The sequence below is a fragment of the Thamnophis elegans genome, chromosome 7 (genome assembly GCF_009769535.1).
Source record: "Thamnophis elegans isolate rThaEle1 chromosome 7, rThaEle1.pri, whole genome shotgun sequence".
Taxonomy (NCBI): domain Eukaryota; kingdom Metazoa; phylum Chordata; class Lepidosauria; order Squamata; family Colubridae; genus Thamnophis; species Thamnophis elegans.
In genome coordinates, this window is record NC_045547.1 from 22377083 (window position 1) to 22401291 (window position 24209).

Consider the following 24209-nt stretch of genomic DNA (forward strand, 5'->3'; position numbering starts at 1 on the left):
TGGGGGAGACAGGACATGCAGTCCCATGCTTGCTGCCTCCTGCATCCCCAAAATAATAAGACCCCCCCGATAATAAGACCAAGGCCATATTTCGTGGGTCAAAATAAAATAAGATCCTGTCTTATTTTCAGGGAAACATGGTAGGGATAGATCGTCATGGAGAAAATATATCTATGTGGTTGCTGGGAGTCAAAAATGCTTGGCACATAATCAATCAAAATGCCATTTTGAAATCATTCTACTCTTAATCCTTATTCAAACTCTTATTTTCATTAGGAAATAAAAGGAGCTTTGTTATTATCAGAAAAATGAACCCCTAGCTGAGGTTATGTTCTGATGGTTGTAGCATTGAAATAAAACAGGACTTGTAGGGAAATCAGAAATTGGAGGGTATATACCGTAATTAGAGAACTGATCCGGGGATGGCATTCAAATTGTTTCCCTACCAGTTCTGTAGACATGCCTTGGTGGTGGTCGGGTCCTGTGACTGAGTGGGTGTGGCCAACTCGATGTCACTCACACTCACGCCCACTCAGTCACATGACCCCCCACACCTAATCACGCCCAGAGAACCCGGTAGGAAAAAATGTGTGTATGAGAAGGGTTCATAGTGAATGCTGTGGCAGGGAGAAGCCAAACTTTTCTCCCTCCATTCACAGTGGAGCTGCTACTCCTTTTATCATCCCCCTGGCCCCTCCTTCCCGAGGACTACCTTAAAGGGACAGGTTGCAGCAGTTCCACTGTGAATGGAGGGAGAAAAGTTCAGATTCTCTCTCCTGCATTTAATGTTGAATTCTGTGGCAGAGAGAATCCGAACTTTTCTCTCTCCATTCACAGCAGAGCTGCTGCTCCCTTTATCGTCCCCCCTGGCCCCTTCCCTCCTGGGATAGGCTGAAGCAGCTTTGCAATGAATAGAGGGAGAAACTTTTGGATTGGTTGGGTGGATCGAGCAGCCGGAAGGGCCGAGTGAGCAGCGGGAAAAGATGAGAGGCAACTGGGCAACGAAGCAAGTAATTGGGCGGGCATGGGTGGGGCCCAGTGGTGGGTTGCATGCGGTACACCCTGGTACAGGTGTACCAGTGCCTGCCAGAATCACCAGTACCGTTCCGGTATGGTGTTCTGGAGGCCGTACCCGCCCGAGCTCCTTGCCTGTATTTGGGTTCTTCTGCGCTTCTGCGCATGCGCACGGAGCATACAGCACCTGCTCAATGCTCCGCCAAGCAGCTGGAGCATCATGGAGACGTAACAGAAGCATTGTGGAGGTAATGACACATCTGTGTGCTGTATGCATGTGCGCACTTGCTGTGCGCATGCATGTGGGGACGCAGGCCCCCATTGCACCATACCGATTGCAACGGGATCCAGAACCCACCACTGGTGGGGCCAACCAGGTGTGATTTTTACCAATTTGGCAAACTGATTCCAATAGTTCCTACCGGTTTGCCCGATCCGGTCCAATCCGGTCGAATTTCATCCCTGAACTGATCCCTCTCTGCTTCTCTATTAGTGCATTGTCAACTGTCATATGAAAAAAGGGCTGCTCTGTGAGGATGGATCAGGAAAATGTTAGAGCTATCATCATCCCTAACTGCGTGAGCAGTCCAGGAGAACTTCTACTTTGATAATTTTCCTCACATTTACTTCTCTCTTCACCTACATGGAATCACCATGTCAGTCTCAGTGATGGAACATCACAATGGATCCATGACAAAACATTATTTATTTCTGTTTCTCTGCTTTGGTCCCAAAGTTGCATCAGCATTGAACCATAAATCCTTTCACATTTGCTTCACTCCTCCTCTTCCCCTCCTCCTCTTCATCTTCAATGCAATAACTTACCATCTTTCATCTCTTGATGTGCCTAGTGGACTGTACCCGACAGGAACGATATCATGCAATTTGCAGAATTCTAAAAGTTTGGGTTGAGTGAAGTATGGATGACATTCAATCTACAAACAGTGGGAAATGCAGAATTTTAAAAAAAATCAGAGTTAAGAAACAAAAACAAAATTAGCTAAATTTATTTTTGCAGGAAGCAAAAGCTTGCAAAAGTTAAAAAAAATCAACTGTGGAAGTATTAATAAGCTTCCTTTCTTGTATAGATTTCTGTCTCTGATATAGCTGCATTTTGTAAAACTGGTAAAAAGTAGTTGCCAAGTAATTTAGGAAACTTCACTCAATTCAGCAGAGTTTGGCACAAGCAAGTTTTCTCTCTGACAGTGTGTGTGGACTACCAGGGTTTCAAAAGAGGTTTGCTGTTGCCTTCTTCTTCCTAAGGTAGAGAGAAAGTAACTAGCCCAGGGGTCAGCAACCCACGGCTCTGTAGCCACATGTGGCTTTTTCATCCCTCTGCTGTAGCTCCCTGTTGCCAGTCAGTGTCACAATTTTGAGAGGAGCTTCCAGTTGGGGGAGGGAAAGCAAGGCACACCAGGAGGAGACACTATGGCAAGGGGTGGGTTTTCCGGTCGGCTCCACAATTCATAGGGCTTTCAGTTAGGCCTGGTAGAGGAAAAAGGACACCGTGCTAGGAGGAGACTCTATGGTGGGGGAACCAGACTTCCAGTTGGTAGAGGAAAAAGGATACTGTGCTAGGAGGAGACTATATGGTGGGGGAACTGGACTTCTGGTCAGTACCAGAATTAAATGGGGGGGCTTTCAGTTAGGACCTTTGTGGCTTTGTTATGTGGTGCTAGAGATTTGAACTGCTGAACTGCCGACCTTTCTGATTGACAAGCTCAGCATCTTAGCCACAGAGCCACAACGTCCCCTATCTTCAATATTATTTTCTTGCAAAAGGAAACGGTGAAAGTTTGGAGCACGGAAGCTCATTCCATTGCATGACACTAGGGATTTGAACTGCCAAACTGCTGACCTTTCTGATCGACAAGCTCAGCATCTTAGTCACTGAGCCACCACATCTGCCATCTCTAATATTATTACCTTGCAAAAGGAAACAGTGAAAGTTTGGAGCACGGAAGGAGAAAATTCAACTCCCTGGGACCTTGAGTAGCCTGGCCAATTAAACAGCTAATAAGAAGTTATTGCTTCATTGAATTGTTCCAGTTTACTCCAGACATCTGAATGGTGTGTGACATTTATGGTAACAGTAGGCCAAGGGAACCATATGTTCTAATCCATAGCATCTCCTGTGGCTAAAGTGGGGCCCTCTAAAGGGGTGGAGGAAGATTTCAGTTAGGCTAATCCACATGTTTCAACTATAAGATCAATGTGGTAGAATACAATGACCTTTTACAACTGCCAAGAAAGTTTGCTTTTAGCAAGCTTGCATACTTAAAAACAACAACTATATATGCCTTAGAGAACCTCATTGTCTGCAAGATAATAATAATAATAAGACCCACAAGATTTTTCCATTGGCATAGCTTTGTGAGCTGTTAGCATCTCATTTCCAGTTGTTAATTGCTAAAGGAAGAAAGCCAAGTATCGGCTCTTAATCATTCATAATCAGTTTGATGTAAGGGATATGGACCTTTAGGAAGAGAAAGAACCCTAATTCCAGACATCACTTCCAAAGCTAACTTCTCTTCTATGATTCCTCCCACTCCTCCAACTAGCAACAGCCAATTCAACAAAATCCAGAATTTCTCTTCTTACTATGTTTTCACATGTTTGAGTTCAATGCAAGTGTTATGATCTCCTGTATATGGTGCATACATGGTGTGTTATTAAACTTTTGCCTCCTACTCATCTACTTAAAAGAATTATGGAACAGATGATCTTGATCAGAAAAAGTGAAAAAGCTATTAATTGGAGTAAGTAAGGCCATTCTGACTATTTGAATCACTCTCTGAAATATTACATATTTAGATACTACGAGCCAATAATCTGGTGTTGCCCAGGTATTTATGTATAAGGGGAAATGTCAGGAGCAAACATAATTTCTAATGTTGGATTTTCCCCCTTACCAGAGGGAGCCCCCTTGTGGAGTACTGTGAAGCCGCTACCATGTCAACTCCACTGGGCTGTACAGCAGAAGCCATTTTAAGGCACAACAGGCTGTATCTGAACAGAACACACATCCCAAGGAACATTAGGGTGTCTCCCCCACCCTATATATTAGATGGTTACTGTCCAAAATGCCTTCCTCCTCCCAAGGGTAAAGGACTCTTCTGTCAATATAATGAAATTAATTACTTTAATTTCCCAGATTAAGCCTGAGCAGAAAATTAACATGATTTTAATTTAGCCCAAAATGAAAGGCCTGTGGGGAAGGTTGAATGAATAGGCTAAGATTTTGTTTGGTTTTAGGAACATGTTTGTTTATCTTATGTAGAGGAAACCAAAAGCAAAGCTGAAAGGAGAAATACTATATATGAAAAATGATATACTTGGTTTTTTTATGCCAGGAAATCATGAAGATGCATCATGCAAGATATTCTGATGCTAGATACTACACTAGTCAAGGACCGATGGCTTATGCCACTCATTACATGAGAAAGTCAACATGCTTACATGGGCTCATCTATTCACTGTCATTACCTGGTTGCTGACAGGTTTGTACTTCAAACCGGGCTTGTTCAGAATCATTTCCAGCTGCCTCCGATTGAAGTTGGACACACCAAGAGATTTCACCAAGCCTGCATCTTTGCATGCTTCCAAAGCCTGTCAGAATGAAGTAGGCAAAATGGTGTAATAAACTGGCAAATAATATTCTCACCGCTTAGGAGTACAAAATCAATAAGGGTGATGGCATTATGATGCTGTTACAAGGAAAGAATCCACGACGAACTCCACCAACCCAAGTATTCCTCAGGTGGACCAATTCCCAGAAATGGAAGGTCCATTCTCAGCAATGGCCATGCTGGTTAGGGAACTATGGGAGCTCAGGTTCACACAGCTGATTGGCAGTCAGTGGAGGAGGGCAAAGGAGATGTAAGAAGGACAAGTTGAGTCATCCCCCACCAAAAGATTGTTCTTGGCCTAAATTTAGAACATTTGGGAGATGGGAGAGAAGACAAACAGGGAGAAGCAATATGAAACAGCAATTGCAAGAAAGGGAGAAGGTAGAAGATGCTAATGATCCTTATTAAAAATAGTATAAGTGCTCAAATAACCTCAAATCATATTTAATATTTAGTTACTCACTCCCTCTCTCTACACCAGGGTTAGGTTCCTGCCAGTTCTAACCTCTTCTATAGAAGAGGTTCCACAAATCTACAGTGCCATTTAGAACCGGTTCCAGCTTCCTCCCCTCGCCTGTCCGCGCATCATCAAGATGAAGAACGAGAGGATGAATTCTGGGAATTGAAGTCCACAAGTCTTAAAGCTGTCAAGTTTGAACACTTCTGGGTTTTTTTCCTAAAGTGTTAGGGGTGCAAGGGTCTTGTAACTTGACAGCTTTAAGACTTGCGTGCTTCAAATGCCAGAGTTTCTGAGCCAACATTTTGGTTGCTAAACAAGAGCGTTGTTAAGTGAGTTTAACCACATTTTACAAGTTGGCCGTGCCCTCCCAGTCACATGGATGGCAAGCCACTCCCACCCAGTCACATGGCCGGCAAGCTGCTCCCACCCGGTCACATGGCCAGCAAGCCGCTCCCACAAAGCAGGCCACACCTACAGAAGAGGTTCTAAAAAATTTTGAAACCCACCACTGCTCTACAGACACACACATACACATACATAAGAAAAAGTAAGCGTAAATAATGCAAACTAAATTGGACTGGAGAAAATGAAAAAGAAAGAAAAGCTAAATGCAATAAGAAAAAAAAAATGAAGAAAAAGGAGACTGTTACAAAGAAATATAAAGAAGTAGCTCCAATATTTTTCCCAGCAGTATATTATATTTTAACCTCTCTCTCTCTCGTTACATTGGGGCTCTCTTCTTTCTATAATATAGCTTCATCAAAACCATAAATCACAATTTTTAAAAATTCTTTTACTAAAAATAATCTATCGAGGGTTTCCAGCCTGGTATTTCTCTGGGGTTTCTCCCATGGCTTGAATTGATAGGCTGATAGATGGCAACAATTCTGGTCACACTGATTCATCTTGGGAGTGGGGGAGGGTTCAATGTGGATAGACAGGATAAACTTTGAAATAATTCTACTTCCCACACAAACCATATCACTAAAACCACCAAAGGTTTCTCTGCTGTCTTGGACGTGTACTAAGTTCAATAAAAACTTGAATAAATTGGGGGAAGGAGCTGACGTCGCGACGATACGGACATGCGATCTCGGAGCTCCGAGATTGCAGCCAATACTTTTATTGCTGGGTGGTCCATCTGGACCTAAACTGTCCCGAAGAGACGGTGACAGGGAAGAGTACGTCTTGCTGATCTCAGGGACATCGCAAAGTCCTTGACTGATACAAGAGAATCTCTTCTAGCCAGTGATAGAAGCTTAGCCCCAAGCTGCTGAAGTCGGGACAGCTCCGCAACCGGAGGAAAGCGGAAAGAGAAAGTGTGTCCATCTGGTAAGGAAATTTTATTTTTTCAAAAGAGACTGCCCAAAAAAGATTAAAACCAAATTAAACTTGTAAAGAAAAGAAAATAAGCGGCGAAGTTAAGCTATTTTGGACGGTGTGTTATCCTTTTTTTTAATCATCTTCTATGGATGGAACACTTCCTACTTTTTAAAGTGAAAATATTGGCTTTTCTTCTACTACTTTTTTTAATCTATGGATTAAATCTTTTTTTTTTTACTTTCACAATATTGGCTTGGATGGTTTTTTTCTTTTTATTTTGTTTCATTTAAGAGCCTTGTTTCTTTTAAGCTTGGAATATAAAGAGGATATAAAAGGTATATAAAGAGTGCAGTAACATCAGAAGGAAAAGAAGTTACACTGTCACTTATAGTTTATAGTTTATAGTTTATAGTTTATTTATTTGTATGCCGCCCTTTTCCCTGGGGGGACTCAGGGCGGCTCACAATCAAAAGGAAGAGGGGGACAGACTTTTACATATAAGACAGTACATGATTAAAATGCAACATTCATACCATTGGGTGGGTTACAATCTTTAGCCCCAGGCCTGACGGGATAGCCAGGTTCTAAGGGCTGTGCGGAAGGTCTGGAGGGTGGTGAGGGTACGAAGCTCCATGGGGAGATCGTTCCATTGGGTCGGGGCTACCACCGAGAAGGCTCTCCTCCGCGTGGTAGCCAGTCGGCATTGGCCAGCAGATGGAACTCGGAGGAGGCCTAAACGATGAGATCTAATGGGTCGTGTGGAGGTGATCGGCAGTAGGCGGTCTCTCAAGTACCCAGATCCACTACCATGAAGGGCTTTATAGGTGGCAAGTAGCACCTTGAAGCGTATCCGGAGATCGACAGGTAGCCAGCGCAGCTCACGGAGGATAGGTGTTACGTGGGTGAAGCGAGGTGCACCCACAATCGCTCGCGCGGCTGCATTCTGGACTAGCTGAAGTCGCCAAATACTCCTCAAGGGCAGCCCCATGTAGAGCACATTGCAGTACTCCAGCCTAGAGGTCACAAGGGCCCGAGTGACTGTTGTGAGAGCCTCCCGGTTCAGGTAGGGGCGCAACTGGTGCACCAGGCGAACCTGGGCAAATGCCCCCCTGGTCACAGCTGACAAATGGTGTTCGAAGGTCAGCTGTGGGTCCAGGAGGACTCCCAAGTTGCGGACCCTGTCTGAGGAGATTGGAGGCTGAGTTCTGGAAATATTTCTCTATCTCTTTTCTTTGATCATTTTGACCTTGCACTTCAAAGGTTTTAGCTTGCAAAGAAATAAGATGGGTTATTTATGCATGTGTCCTTTGGATGTCTCTTTGTCAGCAAGAGAAAAGTGAAAAACAAAGCTTTGTTTTCCAACTAGAGTGGCAGTGTTTATAAATTGGACAATGACACAATACCAAGAAGAAACCATAACATTACAACAGATTATGTTTAAAATTCAAAAATTATTAGAAACATCAGAGAGAATTGAGAAGAAATTGGAAAATATAGATGGTAATATAGCAAAATTTGATGAAATTGAAGATAGCCAGCTAATGGAAAAAGTGGAGGTTAGATTCTCAAAAACCCAGGGGAAAAATCAACAAAGAGGCAAGATAACTGTGGATATTGACAGTGATCTGAGCGTGGTTGGAAATGGAAAGAATGGAACATGGAAAGGGAAGAGAGATGGAAAGGAGCTCTACCCCAGATTTCAAGGTATAGAAGGAGAAAAAAGAGAAGAATTGATGGATTTAAGGAGAGGAACTTTGACAAAAGCATTACTGATAACCAAAGATAAGCTGATTAAAGAAGCTGATGGAAGGTTTTGAGAATTTATAAGACATACAACAAGCAACAAGGTGCGAAGAGAAGTCCACACAAAGTTGATTAAGGAAATAATCAGAAGATTAATCCCACATAAAGCAAAAGAAATAAGATTGTACTACTGGAACGACACAGGTTGAGATATAAAAACTATTAACAAAATACTAGCTAAATAGTTAAAATTAGAGCATTATGTTAAAAATGAAGTGATAATGGATATAGCTAGATAGATAATTGATAATGATATAATGTATACATATGCATTGGTTTGACAAGAGAAAATTTGGTATAAATTTTTAAATGGTGACCTTGAAAGGAAGTTTAGAAATTTTGTTATGTATGAAAGCCTATAATATTGAAATTGGATATAAATTGTAAACAGTGATTAAGAAAGGAGGTTTAGAAACTTTGTAATCAAACATAATTAATTTTTATTTAGAGCGTTTCACAAAGATGGAATGTTGTTGGATGATATTGAAAATAGACAATGGAATGCCATTATGTGGTTTTGCTTTGAATTTTGGAATATTTGTTATAAAGGGATATTAAAACAACTATAGTCATATGAAGGATGAGGTATGATGATAGTAATATATATAAATATATTTGATGTAAAATATATAATTTGATATGGATTATAGGTGATGACTGTGAAAGGGATGCACAAAAGTTCTTTGTAACCAATTGACACACTTTTTATAATTTGTAATGGAAAATGTTTTTATGGTGTTTGTTGTGTCTTGTTTGTTTGTGTCTATTCAAAAATACTTTTTTTTAAAAAAAACTTCAATAAATTGGTTAGAAAATGGAAGTAAAGATCAAGAATGTTAAATTAAATTAAGAGGTAATATATATAGTGATGTAATTATAATAATAGCATACTGTATAAAATAGATGCGTTCATAAAGGAAAAGGAAAAATAAGGTAAATAATTTGTACATACATATCAGATAAACCAATACCTGAGTGTTGTAAAGATTGTAATTGTGATATAAAATGAAGAAAATTGTTCAATAAAAATTAATATTAAAAAAAACTTCAGTAAAATAGTCTAAGGGGTATTGAATATAGAATATAGAAAAACAGAATTGTAAGGGACCTTGGAGGTCTTCTTCTTAGGCAGGAAACCCTACACCATTTCAGACAAATGGTTATCCAACATCTTAAAAACTTCCAGTATTGGAGCATTCACAACTTCTGGAAGCAAGTTGTTTTACTAATTGTTCTGTCAGGAAATTTCTCCTTAGTTCTAAGTTGCTTCTCTCCTTTATTTGTTTCTACCCATTGCTTCTTATCCTACCCTCAGTAATATATTAATATTAAAATAGTAATATATTAATATTTAATGTGCCATAAGACTGACTGTAAAGTTTAACATACACACACCCAAATATCGCAAAAATAATAATGTTTTACAAATTACACAATGCATGCCCGATTTATTATACCTGATAATCTGCTCCACCATTTGTGGCTTTGTAATTTTGGTCAATTAAGTAAACGGATCATCCCTACATTGTGTGGTGTTATGTTGCTATTTTATTTTGCCAAAATAATATTCCTCCTTATCGCAGACAGCTAGATTGATCAATCTTGAGTGTCCCTAGGTTGAAGAGTAATTCTACTGCTTCAGTATAACATACAACTCAGAATCCATTGCTTTTGAGGTGTCCAATGGAACCTAATTTTCTTTTCCCCTCTAAATTTATTGGAAAAGATGACCTAAGGACTGTGAGAAGGTTGTGGATACTGTTAGATACGATACGATTAATGCTTCCCAAATACTCACCTCCCATGTGGCACATAGATCTGTTTCATGATAAAGCCATTGACCATTTTCATCTTTAGGATAGGGGTTTTCTCCAGGCTGAAGAAACACAAAAAGGAAGGTGAGGAAAAGAGATGAAATCTCACAATGTTGCAATATTCTGTTAATTTTGGACAGGGAGGTAGTTTCCCTGTAGTTTGAAGATATTTGGGGAGAAAAGCTCAAAGCATGAACCATCAGATGTATGTATGTCAGATATGACAGACCAGAAGTGAGATTCAGCCGCTTCATCCTGGTTCAGCCGAACCAATTGTTAACTTTGTGTGCAGTTTGGAGAATCAGCTGATCCCACCACTGGCTAGCCTGGCCCCTCACTCTGCCCCCCCTCCAGGCACTCACTCCTCGTCTTGGCTGTCCTCTCCTGAGGCCATTTTGGCATCTTGGCACTCCTCTAACCACCACTCCCGGTCCCTTCCAAGCAAGTGATGTCCGCGCAGGCAAAACCCCAAGACAGCTCTGACAAGGCACTCAGAGTGAGGGGCTGCAGCTACAGACGGCCAAGCTAACTGCCTGAAGGAGCCCTCTGTCACCAGGAGTCCAGGCGCCTCAGTGGGCAGCGAGCGAGGCTTCAGCTGGGCTCCTTGGCAGGCAACGGGCCTCACAGGAGGCCATTAGTGCAGAGACCCTAATTTGAATCCCCCCACTGTGACAGACCCAATATGTGCCAGGTCACATGTAAACAATGTGCTCCAGATGTTTTCGGGTATATCTCTTACAATTTCTCATTGTGTGAGTTGACGCCTAAACATCTAAAGGATACTAGATTGCTTAAACTTGACCTAATTCCTTTATATTAATCTTGAGAGATTAGGATGTTTTTCTTTTGGTGGTTTTGCCAAAAGGCAACTAGACATTGGAGCAGAATGTTTTCTAACTAGAGAAAAAGGAACAAGATCCCAATACCAGCCAATTCCTAGTTGACTCTCTCAAGAGCTTTCTCTTTGAAAGAAACTGAATGAAGACTGGTGCTGTCTCTGGAATTCCTCTCCATTATAATTAACAGGGAATGGGTAGCTTTACAAATGGATATTCTGAATTACTCTCACTTTACTGCAAATTGAACAATATTAGCTGAACATTGATCTTTAGCTTGCTAAACCATGATTTATCAAGCTGGGAATGTACAGCTGGGCTCCCTCCCTCTCCTTAGGCAGGAAGCCAATGGAAACAAGAGCCCAAACAGAATTCTGGAATAATCCACATATCCTTCTTTTTGACGAAATCTCAAAGGAGTTTTGTGGGTCGGAGTGGGGAAAAAGAAGCAGCTGCCAATACTTTGTTAGTCATCTATATTCCAAATGTGATTCATAATAATCATAGGAATAGTAGGAAAAACACTATTTGTGTACTTCATAGAGGGGAAATCCTATTACTTGCATAGTGGCAGAAAACTATGCAAACAATGAGATTTATTGCATTGAAAAGGGTGCAAATTGTGCCTTATTTGCTTCATTCACTCGGTTTTAGAAGATGATATATGGTTCATCTTCCCTTAAGTTCTCAGAGCAGAGACATATTAATTCTGTCATATCTTCACATGAAGTTGCATACCCATTGTCCTGTCTCTTTAAGCCTTCTCCCCAGCCAGCAAAGTAAGGTTGGTAAGAAAAGCTATGCTGAGATACAACTGGTGCAATGATGGGTTCCTACCGGTTCTTCAGCTGAACCGGTAGTGGTTTGGCGGCCTGGGTCGCTGGAACCGGCAGCAACCCGGGCCCGCCACGCCCCTGAACTGGTTCTCTGGGTGGCGCCATAGGCGCCGCCATCTCATTTTTGCTTCTGTGCATGCACAGAGCAATTTTTATTGCACTGTGCATGTACACACACCTGAGCTGGTTTGTGTGTGTGTGTCTGTCAGGCTGTCTGACTGACAGACTGACAGAGATGTGTGTATGTCTATATGGAAGTAAAAGATCTAGAACAAGAAAGTTTTCTCCAGCGGTATTTCCAAAAAATAGGAATAGTTGTACTCACAAGAAGTAGTAGCTGGAATAGTAGTAGTAATGAGGAAGAGTGTAATGAGTAGTGAGAGCAGTCATGAGTAGTTAGTAATAATAACTTGTGAATGCTTGTGAGTTCGTGTTGTCTAGGCACCCATGTTGTGTTGCTTGTTTTGTGTCTTGAGCCCACCAAATTGGTGTAGTTAAAATTTAATTTATTGAATTAAAAGAACTAGTGGTACTCCTATGATGCATTTTACAGGTCACAATATAATTAATGCCATAACTATCTTCCAGGTTACAATATACTATTTACAAGTTTGGTAGAGTTTTATAATTGATGGTATTAGGTATGCTGCAAACATGTGACAGAAAATAAATTTATTAATAAACATGGATGTAGCAAAGAGTCATACAGGTTGAAAAGTGTAGGAAGAAAATTCATAGGACCATTCCAGGATATCGGAAGTGCCAATACATTTTTATTATATTTAGGCTGTTATAGCCAATCTTGTGTTTTGCATATATATTGGAATTCCACAGTCGGCATTATTTATCACAGTTAAAACCCAACTCATTTCATGGTGCCTAATTGAAAACGATCGTATTAAACCAGTCCAAAACAGTAGAATACACCTCTGTACAGAACCCCTCTCATCAAAACAGTAAAGCAAATGAATTTCAAAGAACCTCTTTGAAAAGTTTTGCACAGCCCTAATGTGTGTGCAAAATATTTGAGTACCACAGTTCCATATAAGTACATCTACATCATCTTCATATAAGTTCATCTTACTTGAGAGACCGCCTACTGCCAATTACCTCCACTCGACCAATTAGATCCCATAGATTAGGCCTCCTCCGAGTTCCATCAGCCGGTCAATGTCGACTGGCAACCACGCAGAGGAGAGCCTTCTTGGTGGCAGCTCCGACCCTATGGAACGAACTCCCTGTGGAGATTCGTACCCTCACCACCCTCCAGACCTTCCGCATAGCCCTTAAAACCTGGCTGTCCCGACAGGCCTGGGGCTAAAGACCTTAACCCCACCCGAATTGTATGAATGTTGTGCTTTTAACAATGTATTGTCTTATGTGTTTAACTTGGTTTGTCCTCCCTCCCTTTGAACTGTGAGCCGCCCTGAGTCCCCCCAGGGAAAAGGGCGGCATACAAATAAAATACCTAACTAACCTAACTAATCTTCATCTAGCTCTGGAATCCACGTTTGAGTGGATTCTTTATTGCCCGAATTGTTGCATATATGCAAATTGAAATCAATAAATATGCATTCATAGATGAATACTGTCATCATACAAAAAGCTTCACAATAGGGATATTAAAGTTATGAATAATGTGTCTTTTGACAGAGACAGTGAATATAAATCTATGAGCTCACATCCAGGTTTATACTTTTGCTAACTCAGCTCTTCATTTTCTACAATTGTGGATGATTCCTATTCTTGGCTGCTGTTTTGAACTGTATTTTTCTATATCTCCCTCTCAATTCTTTTTCTCTTTTTGTCTTTTTTTAGGCAGGTGACATGGTTAGAAATTAAAAGAAACAAAAAAGCTATTTAAAGTATGGTGATATGATTAAAAGCTAGAGTAAGAGATAGAAACAAAGGGAATATTAATGTATTTCATTTTTATTTGATAAAATGAAATAATAATGAGAAATAGGTTGAATAATCGAATAATGATAGATTGTAATCTAATATAGATGTGTATTGTTATGGGAACTTTATAAGTTGATTGAACGTAATGATAATGTTTAATCTGATAATCTTTGTTCATACTGGAATGTATGGAGCCTAGGTGCCACACTGTTCACGCATTGATTTGACATTTTTATATATATATTAAAAAAACTTAAAAAAAATACATTTGTGGAATTTTGTCCAAGGAGACTTTAAGTACTTACAGTACACAAACATATACACTAGGCGGTGCTCAAGCACAATACTTTACCTGAAAAGCCATCGGTAGTTCAATGATATAGAGATCAACATAGTCAAGCTGTAGAATTTTCAATGTCCTCTCCAGGGTTGGACGCACCATTTCTGGTGGGTGGCATGTATTCCACAACTAGGGCAAAAAGAAGGAAAGGAAAGAAAGCAGGATCTTTACTCCTTGGAACTATGGAATATAGAAACACAAATTTTAAAAATATACAGTTTTTAATGAACAGCATTAATTAAAAAAAAAAAACCCAGCGCTAGTTATATTAAATTCTAGAATAATAAACCACAGACTTGCCAAAACAAACCCAAAATGGTAATACTTTTTTCTAAGGGAATGAATACTTTGGACAAATGTTCTTTAAACAATAGCGTAAATAGGCTAAGATATTATTACAATTCTTGTGGAAATAACAGCCGTTCAAATGTCTAAAACTTATAGTAAGTCTGAGGAGAAATGAATAAAATTATGCTGCGAAGGATTGTCTACAGGGAGGTGAGAATTAAACAGTCAACTGAATAAATTACTTATAAGCTATCATTATTTTAATTGGAGAAAACTGCATTTTAACTGCAGAAAAAACGATGACTACCAACCTGCCTTCCATTGGCTTGTATACTGCATGAGTCAAAAAGAAGGCCGTGAAAATATTTACAGACCCCCTCGCATCCTAGACATAAATTGTTTAAAACTCCTACCTTCAAAACGACGCTATAGAGCACTGCACACCAAGACAGCTAGACACAAGAACAGTCCTCCCTGCCCCCCGAATGCCATAACTCTGCTAAAGAAATAATTCCCTCATCACTGTCAAACCATTCACTAAGGCTGCATCATCATCATCATCATCATCATCATCATTTAGTCTTCTCATCATTCCTATCACCCATCTCCTACCACTTATGACTGCATGACTGTAACTTTATTGCTTGTATCCTTACAATTTATATTGATATTGATTGTTTCCTGATTGCTTATTTGTACCCTATGATTATCATTACGTGTTGTAGCTTATGATTCTTGATGAATGTATCTTTTCTTTTATGTACATTGAGAGCTTATGCACCAAAGACAAATTCCTTGTGTGTCCAATCACACTTAGCCAATAAAGAATTCTTTTCTATTCTATTCTATTCTATTCTAAATCTTCATCCTGAAACTTCTTGAATTGTTGCTATGCTTCCATCTTCTTTTGGGGTGTGACGCCAGGCACTGTCTTTCAAAAGATGACCTTTGATATGATGAAAGTAGCACATTTGAGGAGATGCAAACAGTCACTGCACCCCATCAAAAAAAGGGGTATTGCATTATTATCCAGATATTTCAAAGCAAATGGAGTTTCATTGTATAAATACTCTTAATGAGTTCCTTTGGACCACAACAGTTACGTTTTTTACAAAAGCGAACCCAACTCTGCTGACCTATGATCTAACCCCCAAATCCTGAGTGGAGAACCCATTAATCCCAGCTGTGTTTAATAGCCATGGATGGAGTTTGTCAAAAGGAAGGAATTGAGTATCCTTGCAGTGTTTGAGATTGTAACTCCCATAATCTGTTCACCATGCTGCATTTTCTGTTCACCATGCTGATAAGGGCTAATGGAAGTTGCAGCCCCAAACATCTGGAAAGTTCTTAGGTTGTTTCCCCCACAGGAACAAATGACAGTGTTAATCTTATTAATGCTTTTAATGATCTAAGGCACCCCAAATCACTTTGAAATAAGGTGGGTAGCAACTCTCTCTCTCTCTCTCTCTCTCTCTCTCTCTCTCTCTCTCTCTCTATCTATCTATCTATCTATCTATCTATCTATCTATCTATCTATCTATATATATATATATATATATATATATCCTGCCAGCCCACCAGCAGAAGAATGGCACCCCATCTGAACTGTATATGTATATGTATATGTATATGTATATGTATATGTATATGTATATGTATATGTATATGTATATGTATATGTATATGTATATGTATGTGTGTGTGTTGTATATGTTGTATATACGTGTATATGTATGTATGTGTATATATGTGTGTGTGTGTGTGTGTGTGTGTGTGTGTGTATGTATATATATATATACAACCTTGTGATTGGGCTGAGAGAGAGTGACTGGCCCAAAGTCACCCATCTAAAGTAGAAACCTGATCTTTTGACACAAACATAAATTTAGGATTGCATTGCCTAATTGTAAGCCAAATCGTGGGTTCACTGCATCATTTTCAAAATTTACATAAAGAGCTACCTCTGCAAAATAAATCCCCTTCTGAGTGAAACTATGACCTGTGTTAAAATTATCTTTTGTTTGTATCCTGGATATTTAAAATAAGATAATCTTTCACAGTAATTCTTTTCCCTTTTTTGTCCCTATCAATTGTAAATTTTATTATCTATTTTGTAAAGATAATTGCCTTGTATGAGACCTTGAGAATGAGAGAAAGCTGCCAAGTGACTCTTCTGCCAAAGTTATCAGTTTGTCAGGAACAATATTTTAGCCTCATGAATGACTGCCATGCCTAGTAAAGACCAACTCACATCAAAAGAATTGGCTACTGATGGAGGAGTGAAACCCTCAGTGATTGTTGCTTGCCGATTAAAAAAAAAATCTTTGACTTTGATCAGCATGCCAAAATATGAATATTGATACTTTCCACCAGCAAGAATTTTAGGATTTGCATGCCCCATTCATCTGACAGCTCTTTCAAATTATCTAGGGTGCCTTGTCTTACCAACTCATGTCTCAAATTGTCAGCAACTCCCTCACTAAATTGGTTAAGTCAGAACCAGATCTTTCCATCCCACATCTCCGGCAAATAATTTTAAATTTATACATACAATACATCCACACTTTCTGCTGACCTTGCTTGAGTTTGTGAGTCTCATGAAATTATCAAAGGGGATTCTTAATCTTTGCATGAAGTGTTTAGTAATTGTCTACCATTGGTTTGTTGCCCTTAATGATAGGTGTATCCCATCTGACTGCCCATTTTTCAGCAAACTCAGGATGGGAGTCACTTTGGTGCAATCTGTGGGGAATTCTGTTGGTCAGCCTGCCATAAATAGATCACACTGAACCATTAAGTTCAGAAATTGGTCTTGGTCTCCTCCAATCATCTCTGGAAGTCTCATGAGAGTGAAGAAAGACGAGTTGCACAAAGGGATGCTGGCCAAGTTAAATTCTATCTCAACGGTTGCGTTAGCTGCCTCATGGCATTTTGCAAGTTATTCATAAACCTGTCTGTTGTTGGTGTTGCAGCAATGCTGCAGCAAAGTGCTTATTGAGAATGGAATAGCCTGAGGGAACCAAAGGTTATCTCTACCCAACAAAGGCAAGACCTTCAGCCTCTCTTGAAAGAGACTTGCAAAATCGATGGAACAGGAAAAAAATTCCACAGGGACATTATAACTACCCCAATAAAAGGTAAGGTAAAGGTTTCCCTACACATGCATGCTAGTGATTTCCAGGTCTAGGGGGCAGTGCTCATCTCCATTTCTAAGCCAAAGAGTGAGTGTTGTCCAAACATGTCTCCGTGGCCATGTGGCCGGCATGACTAAATGCCAAGAGTGCATGGAAAGCTGTTACCTTCCCACCAAAGTGGTCCCTATTTTTCTACTTGCATTTTTACATGCTTTCAAACTGCTAGGTTGGCAGAAGTTGAAACAAATAATGGGAGCTCACCCCGTTATGCGGCGCTAGGAATTGGAACTGCTGAACTGCCGACCTTTCTGATCGACAAGCTCAGCATCTTAGCCACCGAGCCACCGCATCCCTTAACTACCCTAATAGAATCCTGAAATCTGATTGCGCTGTTTTATGCCTTATTCTTATACTTCTATATTGAACCAAGAAGGCATCTTTCTGAGCCACTTTTAAATGTTATCTTCTCTCTCAAGGTTTAAGCCTTGTCCAGGTAATGGTTCTTGCATATTTCCATCAAGGTCATTTTTACTCTCTACAACTGTATACAAGGATACTGATTAAAAATCATCCTTTTCAAATGCAGATTATAAGGTCTTGAAGACCTGTCTTTGTGCCCAGACCTGCCCCCCTCCCCATTTCCTGGCTATATTGACATCAGGAGTGACAGTTTTTTTCTCCTGCAGTTGTTGTAACCGTTTTTAACTGTTTTATGATTCAAAGTCATTCGTTTGAGATGGGCAGCTATGGAAAAGGAAGGAAGGAAGGAAGGAAGGAAGGAAGGAAGGAAGGAAGGGAGGGAGGGAGGGAGGGAGGGAGGGAGGGAGGAAGGACAATACCTATTGTCAGGACAGATGCTCTTCAGATGTATTGGAACATAACTCCTATTATCTAGAATTAAATAAGTCATTGTGCTAAGTATGGCTAATGAGAAGTCTCCCATCATTCAATAAGTCATGTACTCATCAAACTAAATGGTAGGAGATTCAGTACAAAGATAAAGTTACCCCTATGATTTTACACATAAACCAAGTTGTTGATTAGTGTCCTGAAAATGGCTCTGAATCAAAATACACTAAGCTCCACCTCCTCCAGATATATTAAATTCACCAACAGCCATTTTGCCTGGAGGATTTTGGAGTTATTCTACATACTGTAGCTCAGTGGTTCTCAACCTTCCCAATGCCGCGACCCTTTAATACGGTTCCTCAAGTTGTAGTGACCCCCCAACCATAAAATTGGTGTCTCGGTTCCTAAGACCATTGAAAATATGTGTTTTCCGATAGCCTTAGGCTAAAGGGGTCCTGACCCACAGGTTGAGAACCACTGCTGTAGCTGGAGATTGACCGTTTTGGGAACTCCCATGTAAATTTCAACTCACAGAAAGTAGAATTGGGAGAGATTTCACCTAGATCAGGGGTGTCAAACTTGTGTCATCACAGCAGCATCATGTGATGTATCGCAACTTCCCCCCTCCCTTTGCTAAATTGGGTTTGGGCATGGGCAGTGCGTGACACATCTGGCCCACGGGCCGCGAGTTTGACACCCTTGACCTGGGTGAACTCAGGGATTCCACACAAGAAACTACATTTCCCAATACGTCTTTTTCTGAAATATAACCCAGAGGAAGATCCTGCCAGCCCACCAGCAGAAGAATGGCACCCCATCTGAACTTTTTAAAATTGTGTATGGGGTGGGGTACATGTGGGGAGGGTGGGGTGCATGTGCAGGGGTGTTTTGAAAATGTGCGCATGCACATGCTTTGGCCACTCAGTTCGGAAAAGGTTAGCCATCACTGGTATAGGATCTCATGTTTGAGCAGGAGGTTGGACTAGAAGACCTCCAAGGTCCCTTCCAGCTGTATCCTGATTAATTAAATTAAATGGTACCACTTCAATGGAAAGGTAACTGAGTTCTGTGTGCCCTTGGGTGGCCACATGATCACAAAAATTGTCTTCGGACACTGCAGTCTTCCTCCGCTAAGAAACAAAGAGGAGCACTGACTACTTCTGCCATAGTGGAGGTCATCAGGACTACCTCTAGTCATTTCGAGTAGGCATAGACAACTACAAGAAAAGTCTGGCCATAAACTGGGCCAGCAAAATCAATGCGCACCCTAGACCACGGTGTTGAGGTCGCTTCCACTCCTTAGTGGGTGCCTCTGGGGGAGCTGGTCTGGACTCCTGGCACGGTGTGCAGGTAGCCACCCATTCTTCGATTTCCCTGTCCATGTTAGGCCACCACACGTAACTCCTGGCCAAAAACTTCATCCTGACAATTCCAGGATGCCCTACGTGTAAAGCCTCTAATATTGCAATGCGCAGTTTGGATGGAACAACGACCCGGTCCCCCCACAGCAAACAGCCATTAACAACAGACAATTTGTCATGCTAACAATGGTACATTTTGAAACAGGCCCCTTGGGCCACCCCCTCCACACCCAGTTCGAAACCTGTTTGATCGTGGAGTCTCTTGCAGAGTGGCGGGCAACGCCACTAAATGAGACAGGACCAGTCTCTAAACAGTCAATACAAAGGACTGATGTCTCGGGGATAGGGTCTGTGAGTAGTTCATTGGTGCTCTTGTTTATATCAGTCACTTCTAGCCCCAGAGCTGGCCATTGAAGTTGTTGAAGTTCACCCGGAAGGTGCGCTGGCCCATGATGGGGACTCGGTTCCCCTGGTAATCGTGAAGGCCGATGTCCGGGGCGCATAGATGCTGCTCCTTCAGGTTAGGGATAGCCCACTTGAGTGTAGACCACAGCATGTTGGTTAATGTTGACCCCGTGTCGATCTCCATCTCGCATGGAGAGTCCTCAATGAGGACTTCAGCTTTTTTGACCACCTTGTGCAGACTTGGCCGATTGAGGTGTAGTAGGTGACTCTGATGTCGCCTTCTGAGCGCCGTGGTGATGGCTGCCATGCCCCTTGGTTGGGCCTCTGCTGGCGGTTAGGTCGGCTTCTTGGCTGCCAAGTCATTGTGAGGTGCTTGCTTCTGCAAACCTTAGCAATGTGCCCCTTTCACTCACAGCACTGGCAGATAGTGTCGCGGAAACGGAAAAATGATCTGGCATGGTATCCTCTGCAGCTAGCGCAAGGCGGGAGACACAGTTTGAATTTGCGTGCCGGCTTGGCACAGCTACTACACATGCGGCAGCTGTCATCTTCTTCGCCTTCTGAGCTCTTAGCCTCTGCAGCCTTGCGATGTACGTGTGTGTTCTTTCACGCATCTTGTGGAGTGCTTTGGCGCTGCAGGGTTTCTGTTGACTTGATGGCTGATTCTGATGCCCTGGCTTCATCCAAGGCAATTTATAGAGTGAGGTTAGATTTGGAGAGTAACCTCCTCTGTAAATTAATGTCCCGCACACCTCATATAATGCAGTCAAGAATAAGCTCATCCAGGTCTCAGAACTCGCAGAATGCTGCAGCCTTTGGCAGCGTCGCAACATACTCGTTGATTGATTCGCCTTCCTTCTGGTTGCGAATATTAAATTCGTGCTGGCAGACGTGCTTAGATGGCTTGGGAGTGTAGTGAGGCCTCAGTGTCTGCTGGAGCACGGACCAAGCGACCGATTGTAGCGGTGTTGGCTCTGACAGGCAGTTTCGAACACTTCCTGTCCACAATAACTGAGGAAAATGTTCTTCTTGCGACCTTCAGAAAGCCCCATGAGGTCGTTGGCTTTGAGGGAGCAGTCAAACCTCAGCATATACGAGTCCTAATGCTAGGTGACTGGGTCATACAGAGTCGGTGGGGCGTGCATGGCCATTTTGTGTTCTGAGGGTGTTTTGAGTTTGCCGCTCAAAAATGGCTCCTCAATGCCGCACTGAGCTCTGGGCTGAATTTACTTGCTGGATTGCTACACTCTTTTTGGTTCACCTAGTTGCCTTCCAATCCCATCCTTGTTGCCAGTGTTAGATCGGGTAATGGAAAGGCACACACAGGCTAACGGTAACAACAGCTCTCTATTAACTCAGTAGCAACTATGTGCAATCCAGTGAAGGTTGAGTCTGACAGCAGGGAGCTGTCAGACACTTCGACCAATGAGATTAAACCTCTGTTCCTGCTGGAACAGGGGATCTTAGTGGAAACCACTATAGCTGAAGCTAGTATCTAACAGTTTTTGTCAGATTTCTGGCAAAAGAAATCTTTGAGATAAATGAAATATGAAGGCTGCTACATTTATCACTCTCTGCATTGGAGGCATCATGCCTATCATTACTAACTGTTGGAAAATGTAAACAGAGGGATGTTGTTATTATATTTTTATCTTGTCTTTTTGTAGATAACTCAAGGCAGAATATAGATCTAATTTTCCCGCTTCCTATTTTCCCCACAGAAATAATCCTGTGAGAGAAAGCAACTGGCCCAACGTCACCCAGACAACTTTCATATTTAAGACAGGCCAACAACTCATAGTCTCCTGGCTAGCTACTACATCAAACTTGCTATTGCACTGGTGCCGTATTTGGAGACTTTATAGAAGTTTCTGAGGTCTATTGTGTGAGATCCAGAAAGGCAAACTGATTCAGAATCAGAAACATCAGGTGATTATCAGAGAATAGCAGTAGCCATCTGGACTGGTACCATAGGAAAAGTACTCCATAACGTAAGTAGTCTTGGTCCAGTGGTGGGATTCAGATAATTTAACAACTGATTCGCCCAGAGTCAGATTGGCTGTGGTGGGTAGCATGGTCCATCCCCATTCTCCATGGTCTCATCCACACATGTGGGATGAGCCTCCCGCAATGGTCAACTTGACCCTGGGTGAACCCTCTTATCTTATCAGGCCAACCCGGCTGGTTGAATTAATCATTAATTTCAATCAATAACGAAACATAAAAATCCAGATCTGGTTCTCTAGCCTACTTCCAACTAGAGTGTTACAATTACATTAGAAGCACATTTGGGGACAATTTATCTCAAAAGACTTGATTGCACCTGCCCTGCTGAAATGTGTATTCTTTTAACATAACCACCTGATTGTTGTGGCTTTTTATTTTTCACAGTCTTTGCTAAAATGCCGCAATTATTTATCTCACAATAATGCAGTAAATAGCAGAGGAGTGGACAAACTGTACTATTTCGCTATTCTTTGATAAGGGAAGCCCTCTCTAAAGCTAGAATGTTTGGGCTGATAATTACACAAGAAAGGTATTAAAACAATAGCAAAATTTGGAGTAGGAGCCTAAGAATTACATTTAACAGAATGAGCACACAATGCCCTTAGCCTGAGCACAACAGGCTTACTAAGTTTATACACATACAATGTAATACATACAAGCAAGTCCTCAACTTACCATCTTTCATTTAGCAACTGTTCAAGGTTACAACGTCACTGAAAAAAGTGAAATACAGCTGGCCCTCCCATTTATAACTATTGCAGCATCCTCTTAGACACATAATCAAAATCCAGGCACTTCGCAATCACCATGTGTTTACAAAAGTTGCAGCATCACAGGGCCGCATGATCAGCATCTGCAACCTTCCCAGATGGCATCTGAAAGCAAAGCCCATTGGGGATGCCAGATTCATTTATCAACTGCAGTGATTTGGTCAACAAATCTGGCAAAAAAGAAATTGTAAAAGTGGGCGTGACTCATTGAACTACCTCTCTTGGCAACTTCAATTCTGATTCCAAGTGGTGGTTATAAGCTGAGGATTGCCCATTATTGTGTCAAGAAATCTCCTTTATGGAAATGATTGTGGCAGAGTTGGAAGGGACTTGGAGGTCTTCTTGTCCAACTACTCCTGCTCAAGCAGAAAATCCTTCAGAGAAATGGTTGTACAATCTTTTCCTGCCTTTTCTTGAGCGAATGATGGATCTAATGGCAGGAAATCTTGTACGCTGGGATACAAGACTGGAGGTGGATTTCGATCTGTTTTATATCCACCGTGCAAATGAAGTAGGTGTGTATTGAGTATTCTTTCAAAAAAAAATGTCAGCATTTTAAAAAAGGAAGTTGATTAAACTTTCTGCTGGAAAGTTGGAAGATCAGTTACAAATTGCTGCTCTAAAAGTGTTATATCTTTAATCCTTTACCTTTGTCAGTTGCAGAGACAAGATTTAATTCTGCATTATACATTCATTCTAATTTTAATGTTTTCATTACTTATAGTGAAATAACTGTGAATCTCGATGGAAAATGTGGAAGGAACTCAGTAATGAGCCTGAAATTAGCTGACCTGTCCCTCCCTTATAGAATAAAATAGTAGAGTTGAAAGGGACCTTGGAGGTCTTCTGGTCCAACCTGTCTGCTCAAGTAGGAAACCCTATAGCATTTCAGACAAATGGTTGTCCAAATCTCATTTATAAAACCTCCAGTGTTGGAGATCCCACATTTTCTGGAAGCAAGTTGTTCCATTGATTAATTGTTCTAACTGCCAGGAAATTTCTCCTTTGTTCTAAGTTGCTTCTCTCCTTGTTTAGTTTCCATCCGCTGCTTCTTGTCCTGCCCTCAGGTGCTTTGGAGAATAGCTTGACTCCCTCTTCTTTGTGGCAACCCCTGAGATATTGGAACACTGCTATCATGCCTCCCCTAGTCCTTCTTTTCATTAAACTAGACATACCCAGTTCCTGCAACAGTTCTTCATATGTTTTAGTCTCCTAATAATATTTTCTGCAGTCTTTCTCAACATCACTTTTCCTGAAAATACTGTCAAAAGGGCACTACACAACCTAAAGCCATCTCTTTCTGTTGGCCCCAATGGAATATGTGCCTACTTTCTGGAAAAGCTCTTCACCACCTTATCTGAACCTCTAAGCATCATCTATGAAGTATCTTTTAGAACGAGCATCTTGCCTGATGTATGGTCATTAGCAACATTCATAC

At 41.2% G+C, this 24209-nt stretch overlaps 1 protein-coding gene across 2 annotated transcripts in view; it reads right to left on the reverse strand.

Moving 5' to 3' along the window:
* The window catches only part of AKR1D1 (aldo-keto reductase family 1 member D1), an 82074-nt gene that overhangs the window by 9057 nt on the left and 48808 nt on the right, over positions 1 to 24209 (reverse strand). For both annotated transcript variants that reach the window (XM_032220546.1, XM_032220545.1), the window contains 4 exons: positions 13970 to 14086; positions 10028 to 10105; positions 4501 to 4623; positions 1840 to 1949 (listed from right to left, as the gene is read on the reverse strand). In XM_032220546.1, coding sequence (XP_032076437.1) covers positions 1840 to 1949; positions 4501 to 4623; positions 10028 to 10105; positions 13970 to 14086 — 428 coding nt within the window. The remainder of the gene's footprint in view (positions 1 to 1839; positions 1950 to 4500; positions 4624 to 10027; positions 10106 to 13969; positions 14087 to 24209) is intronic.